The 7,146-nt window shown below is 41.2% G+C and overlaps 1 protein-coding gene across 1 annotated transcript; it reads left to right on the top strand.

Annotated features, from left to right (window-relative positions):
* Window positions 1-290: 290 nt before the first annotated feature.
* On the top strand, window positions 291-1,878 carry LOC119362436 (peroxidase 2-like). The gene is made up of 4 exons (XM_037627654.1): window positions 291-570; window positions 664-855; window positions 962-1,127; window positions 1,252-1,878. The coding sequence occupies exons 1-4, from the start codon at window positions 367-369 to the stop codon at window positions 1,638-1,640; spliced, it is 951 nt and encodes a 316-aa protein (XP_037483551.1). The 5' UTR covers window positions 291-366; the 3' UTR covers window positions 1,641-1,878.
* Window positions 1,879-7,146: the final 5,268 nt, after the last annotated feature.

The following is a 7,146-nucleotide window of genomic DNA, read 5'->3' as shown; positions in this document are numbered from 1 at the left end:
GCAGATCGTCGCTGTTGGCCGAATAAATTTGTTTATGTCGGATACGCTGTACCAAACTGGTAATCAAATCGATGTGAGAACGTTCCATGCTAAGCGTTCGAATAGTATTCGTTTGTGGGGTATCCTTTCTCCAGGGCAATGATTGCCAACATGTCCGCTAGTATTGTCTCTATGGACGAGTTAGGCACAAATTTTGGAGGTTTTAGCCACGGGCGCCCGTGGCTCCACAACCTCTGCCGGCTATATATATGTCCAGGGCTGGTATTGTTCTCTTGCAAGCCACAGCCAAACCAAAGAAAAGTGTGAGGCAGAGGCACCACTTAACATTGTGGTATATTACACTAGCTAGTCGCTAGAGTAGTAGCGATGGCCTCTGCCTCTTGCCTTGGCTTAGTGGTGCTCGTGGCAATGGCCTCGGCGGCGTCGGCGCAGCTGTCGTCGACGTTCTACGACACGTCTTGCCCCAACGCGCTGGCCACCATCAAGGCCGGCGTGACGGCCGCCGTGCAAAACGAGGCCCGCATGGGGGCGTCGCTGGTGCGGCTGCACTTCCACGACTGCTTCGTCGATGCAAGTCCCATAACCTTACTCAGTTGCGAGTATTAGACAGTCACGCTGTAAAAAAAAACTGTCAAATGATAGTGTTTCTGAATTTGTTTCCAGGGATGTGACGGGTCCGTTCTATTGGCGGACACGGGGAGCTTCATCGGCGAGCAGGGGGCAGCCCCGAACAACAATTCCATTCGAGGCATGAACGTCATCGACAACATCAAGACCCAGGTGGAGGCCGTGTGCAAGCAGACCGTCTCCTGCGCCGACATCCTCGCCGTCGCCGCCCGTGACTCCGTCGTCGCGGTAAGCTTGGCAATTACAGCTCTCATGCATGTCTTGCACATGCTATTGCTAGTACTACTACTTTCTTAAACTGTGGTTTGGAACTAATTCTGGGCATACCAAGCAGCTGGGAGGACCGACGTGGACTGTTCTTCTCGGGAGGAGGGACTCCACCACTGCAAGCAAGACCAACGCGGAAAATGACCTGCCACCTCCTACCTTCGACCTCCAAAACCTCACCACCTTGTTCGGCAACAAGCAGCTCAGCATGACAGACATGGTCGCGCTCTCAGGTACACACTGCTAATATGCTTTCTCTCATCTCAAACTTTACGACAAAGACTAGCAAGAGCTATTCTGACAGGATCTACGAGAAATATGCCGTGACCTTGTTCTGTGCTCTCGATCTATCTGCAGGCGCCCACACGATCGGGCAATCGCAGTGCCGGTTCTTCAGGGACAGGATCTACAACGAGACCAACATCGACACTACCTTCGCGACATCTCTCAGAGCCAACTGCCCCCGGTCCGGCGGCGATAACAGCCTAGCGCCGCTGGACAATGGCACCCCCAACGGGTTCGACAACGCCTACTACACCAACCTCATGTCCCAAAAGGGGCTGCTGCACTCGGACCAGGTGCTGTTCAACGGAGGCGGCGCCGACAACACGGTCAGGAGCTTCTCGTCCAGCGCCGCGACGTTCAACAACGCCTTCACGACGGCCATGATAAACATGGGGAACATCGCGCCCAAGACGGGGACGCAGGGGCAGATCAGGCTCGTCTGCTCCAAGGTCAACTCCTGATCTCCGCGCTGGCGCTCTTCTGCTGCGCATGAACTAAATAAGGTCTTGGAGACCAGTACCAGCACCTACGGAGTACGTGTGTAGGGTGGGTGAAAATTGTATCGGTGCATGCGTGCGTGTGTCCTCATGTGTAACGAATTCTCGTGCAAAGGCATGGAGGATTCCTTTCGTTTATCTCAGTATGTCATACTGCGAGATGATGAAAAAATGGCAAAAATAGATTCGAACTTGTGACCAAGTGCTAGCGACCGCGCACACGTCGCCAACAGAAAAGACTAGCGGAGTTGGTTAAAGTGCAGCGCATGTATTAAAGAATTAAACCTGACTTGTGCGCTGTAGCTAACAGGAACCAATTACTGCAGTGAACCCAAAATTACTTGTTGTATTGATTTGTTCTAAAGTATAGTTTCTTTGAATGTGTCTCTTTAGAAAAGTGCGCACATTTTTTGAATTCGTGAAAAAATAGAGACAAGAACGTTTTTCGAATATGTGAACAAAAAAATTGAAAAGTCAGAAGTTATTTTTGTGATAACGTGAACAGTTTTTGAATTTGTGAACAAATTATGAAATTCTGAACAAATTTGAAACCGTGTGAACTAATTATGAAATTCCAAAGAAATTTGTAACCATGAACATTTTTTGAATTTGTGAAGAAATTATGAAATTCCAAACAAATTTGAAACCGCGAACATTTTTTCAATTTTTCAACAAAAATTTGAAAAATGCAACATTTCATCATATTCCAAACAAAAATTCAAACAGCTAACATTTTTTGAATTGTTGAACAAAAAAAATAAAAATGGAAAATTTCGTGAAAGTATGAACACAAGTTTATAACCACAAACATTTTTCAAAAAATTTAAAATGTCTATCCAAATTTTGAAACGTGAACATTTTTTGAAAATGCGAATAATTTTTGGAAAGCACGAACATTTTTCGAAAATTGGGAACAAATGTGAAATTCCAAAACTATTTTGAAAGTTTGAACACATTTGAAAACACGAACATTTTTTGAAAATCACGAGAAAATTTTAAGAAAGGGAACAAATGTGAAATTCCAAAACTTTTTGAAAATCTGATCAAATTTGAAAACACGAACATTTTCTGAAAGTCACGAACAAATTTTAAAACACCGGACACATTTTGAAACACAAACAAATTTTTTACATTTTTTGAAAAGAACGGAATGTTATTTGAAACCTGAACAAAAAAAATCAAACATTTTTTATAAAAAAGCGAATAAAGTATTGAATATATTGAACTTTTTTGAAGTTGCGATATTTCTAAAGCAAAAATAAAAGAAAGAAAGAAACAGGAAAACGAAAAACGAAGAAACGTGTAACAAAGAAACATAGCAGAGCTCTTTGCACTTATAGAGCACTAGTGTTGTTATGGTCGAGTGGTTAGACTCGAATCTTTAGAAGTCGGAGGTTTGAGGTTCGAATCCTCCCTCTCTTTACTTTTTTTTAGCGATTTTCATCTGTATGATGCGTCCGACACGGGCCGGCCCACGAACGGTCGAGGGGTGTGCGGTAGTTAGAGTCTAAAACAAGGACAAACGTGTTTGGAAAAGTAGATACGACAAAGACGTATCAACTCCCCCAAGCTTAAACATTTTCTTGTCCCCAAACAATTCAGTTGATAAACTGAAAGTGATAAAAAAAAACTTTTACAAACTCTGTTTGCTCTTGTTGTTGTAAATATGTAAAACTAGCATTCAAGTTTTCAGCAAGATTATGAACTAACCGTATTCAAAATAGCACTTAGGTCTCATGTTTACTCATATCAATGGCATAATCAACTAGCGAGCAATAATAATAAAACTCGGATGACAACACTTTTTCAAAACAATCATAATATGATATAACAAGATGGTATCTCGCTAGCCCTTTCTGAGACCGCAAAACATAAATGCAGAGCACCTTTAAAGACTAAGGACTAACTAAACATTGTAATTCATGATAAAAGAGATCCAGTCATAGTCATACCCAATATAAATTAATACTAATGCATGCAAATGACAGCGGTGCTCTCCAGCGGGTGCTTTTTAATAAGAGGGTGATGCCTCAACATAAAAGTAAATAGATAAGCCCTTCGCAGAGGGAACCAGGGATTTGTAGAGGTGTCAGAGCTTGATTTTGAAACAGAGATAAATAATATTTTGGGTGGCATACTTTCACTGTCAACATAATAACCAAGAGTTCTCGATATCTTCCATGCTACACACATTATAGGCGGTTCCCAAACAGAATGGTAAAGTTTATACTCCCCCACCACCAACAAGCGTCAATCCATGGCTTGCCCGAAACAACGGGTGCCTCCAACCAACAACAATCCTGGGGGAGTTTTGTATGCAATTATTTTTGTTTGATTTGAGCATGGGACTGGGCATCCCGATGACCAGCCATTTTCTCATGAATGAGGAGCGGTGTCCACTCCTCTTGAGAATAACCCGCATAACATGGAAGATACAGACAGCCCTAGTTGATACATGAGCTGTTCGAGCATACAAAACAGAATTTCATTTGATGGTTTGGAGTTTGGCACATACAAATTTACTTGTAACGGCAGGTAGATACCGCATATAGGAAGCTATGATGGACTCATATGGAATAACTTTGGGGTTTATGGATTTTGGATGCACAAGCAATATTTCCGCTTAGTACAAGTGAATGCTAGAAAGAGACTGGAAAGCGACCAACTAGAGAGCGACAACAGTCATGAACATGCATTAAAATTAATAGACACTGAGTGCAAGCATGAGTAGGTTATAATCTACCATGAACATAAATATCGTGAAGGCTATGCTGATTTTGTTTCAACTACATGTGCGAACATGTGCCAAGTAAAGTCAGTCGAATCATTCAAAGGAGGATACCACCCTATCATACCACATCACAACCATTTTAAAAGCATGTCGACACGCAAGGTAAACCATTATAAATTCTTAGCTAATTAAGCATGGCATAAGCAATTATAATCTCTAATTGTCATTGCAAAATATTTATTCATAATAGGCTGAATCAAGAACGATGAACTAATCATATTTACAAAAACAAGATAGGTCGAGTTCATACCAACTTCTCTCATCTCAATCAGTCCATCTTATATCGTCATTATTGCCCTTCACTTGCACGACCGAATGGTGTGGATAATAATAATAGTGCACGTGCATTGGACTAAGCTGGAATATGCAAGCATTCAATTCAAAGGAGAGGACAAGGTAATATGGGCTCTTGATTAAACTAACAATAATGCATATAAGAGCCACTCAACATTTTCATTATGGTCTTGTCCTCTCGACCATCCAAAGAAAAGGAAAGAAATAAAACTATTTAGACGGGAAAGCTCCCAACAACCAAAAGAAGAACGAGAAATTTTTTTGGGTTTTATTTTAATTACTACTACAAGAATGGAAAGTAAACTAACAAATTTTTTGGTTTTCTTAATGTTATTTAAACACACAAGAAGAAAGCAAGAAAAAGAAAATAAACTAGCATGGATAGTACAATGAAAAAGTATGGGCACCGACAATTAGCGTGAGTGTGTGAACATAAATGTGATGTTGGTGAGAAATACGTACTCCCCCAAGCTTAGACTTTTGGCCTAAGTTGGTCTATGCCCACGGATCAAAGTCATAGCTGGGGTCATACGAGATGCAGCAGCCATTGCCTCACGAGCTGTAGCTTGGAGGCGGGTTGTCTCCGTCCTTCTCTCATATTCCTTCGCCTCCTCCCTGGTTATAATATATCTCCTTTTTGCGTGAAAGTCAAAGAAAGTAGGAGCAGGGAGAGTAATATGGACAGTACGCCATCTATCAAAGATTAGTCGGTATTGGAGGGACTGTTCATTCCTCTCTAAAAACGGATGGCTGACCATGGCATTATATAATCTAAATAAGTAGGAAGCAACTCTCTATCGTTTTCATGTATGGGTATCCCAAGAAAATTAGCCACACTTGTTGCATAAATTCCACCAAACAAACTTCCATTTAAACCATTATTATGCAATCTTCGTGCAACGATGGCTCCCAGGTTATATTGTTTATCTCCTAATACCGCATTCCTGAGAATACCAAGATCAGGGACACACATGTGACATGCCTCGTCCTTACCATTTATGCATCTGACTATCAAGAGAGAAACATAATGTATAGCAACAAAATGAATGCTCCCTATGGTAGCTTGTGCTATTTCTCTGGATTCCCCCACCGTGATACTAGCAAGGAAATCTTTAAATTCAGATTTGCGAGGTTCACTAGCACTACACCATTGCGGGAGTTTACAAGCAGTAGTAAAATCTTCTAAATCCATTGTATAAGATTTATCATAGAGATCAAACAGGACATTGTGAGAATTGCACAAAGATGTAAATTTAAACCTTCTCACAAAGGAATCGGTTAAATGGTAGTATTGAGGGCACTTATCTTGCATGAAGTCCTCAAGATCAGCATTACGCACATATGTATCAAATTCATCCTTGATGCCCGCTTTGACCATAAACTCCTTTGACGGCCATTCAAAAGGCCGCACGTACGCTTCCCTCGGCGGTTCATCGTCTTGCTCACGTATTGCGAGCCTGGGTCCTTGCTTCCTTGAAGAACCACCTTGGTACATTTTCCTAGACATGTTTCTTTCTCTGAAAAATTTCTGAAAACTTTTAGTAACTCAAAATAAAAATGAACCAAACTCAACAAAATTGATAGTAACTACTCCCACAAGTGCCTAGAGACTATATGATGCATTAGAACTACTTGGGACCAAATAAATTTAACATGCAAGCTCAAGAACAGGGTCACCTTAGCAGCAAAAATTTGCAATGAATAAAGCACTAGAACAAAAACTAATTGGACCATTGGAGGAGTGATAACCCACAAGTGTAGGGGATCACAACAGCTTTCGAGGGTGAAGTACAACCCAAATTTATTGATTCGACACAAGGAGATCTAAATAATATTCTTGAGTATTAGCAGTTGAGTTGTCAATTCAACCACACCTGGATAACTTAGTATCTGCCGCAAAGTGTTTAGTAGCAAAAGTGGTATGATAGTAATGGTAACAGTGGCAACAGAAAAGGTAAATGTTTTTGGGTTTTTGTAGTAGTTGTAACAGTAGCAACGAAAAGTAAATAAGCGAAGAACAATATGTGAAAAGCTCGTAGGCAATGGATCAGTGATGGATAATTATGCCGAATGCGATTCCTCATGCAATAGTTATAACATAGGTTGATATAGAACTAGCTCCAATTCATCAATGTAATGTAGGCATGTATTCCGTAAATAGTCATACGTGCTTATGGAAAAGAACTTGCATGACATCTTTTGTCCTACCCTCCCGTTGCAGCGGGGTCCTAGTGGAAACTAAGGGATATTAAGGCCTCCTTTTAATAGAGAACTGGACCAAAGCATTAACACATAGTGAATACATGAACTCCTCAAACTACGGTCATCACCGAGAAGTATCCCAATTATTGTTACTTCGGGGTTGTCGGATCATAACACATAATA

This window comes from Triticum dicoccoides, chromosome 2B, assembly GCF_002162155.2.
Source record: "Triticum dicoccoides isolate Atlit2015 ecotype Zavitan chromosome 2B, WEW_v2.0, whole genome shotgun sequence".
NCBI classification, from domain to species: domain Eukaryota; kingdom Viridiplantae; phylum Streptophyta; class Magnoliopsida; order Poales; family Poaceae; genus Triticum; species Triticum dicoccoides.
The sequence above is the reverse complement of the archived record's forward strand: the minus strand, read 5'-3'. Positions and strand labels throughout refer to the sequence as shown.

Excerpts from the sequence above, each read along its gene's own strand:
- LOC119362436 (XM_037627654.1), top strand. The coding sequence starts at position 367 with ATGGCCTCTGCCTCTTGCCTTGGCTTAGTGGTGCTCGTGGCAATGGCC. Across the intron at positions 571-663 it reads TCCACGACTGCTTCGTCGAT|GGATGTGACGGGTCCGTTCT; the intron begins GCAAGTCCCATA and ends ATTTGTTTCCAG. Across the intron at positions 856-961 it reads CCCGTGACTCCGTCGTCGCG|CTGGGAGGACCGACGTGGAC; the intron begins GTAAGCTTGGCA and ends CATACCAAGCAG.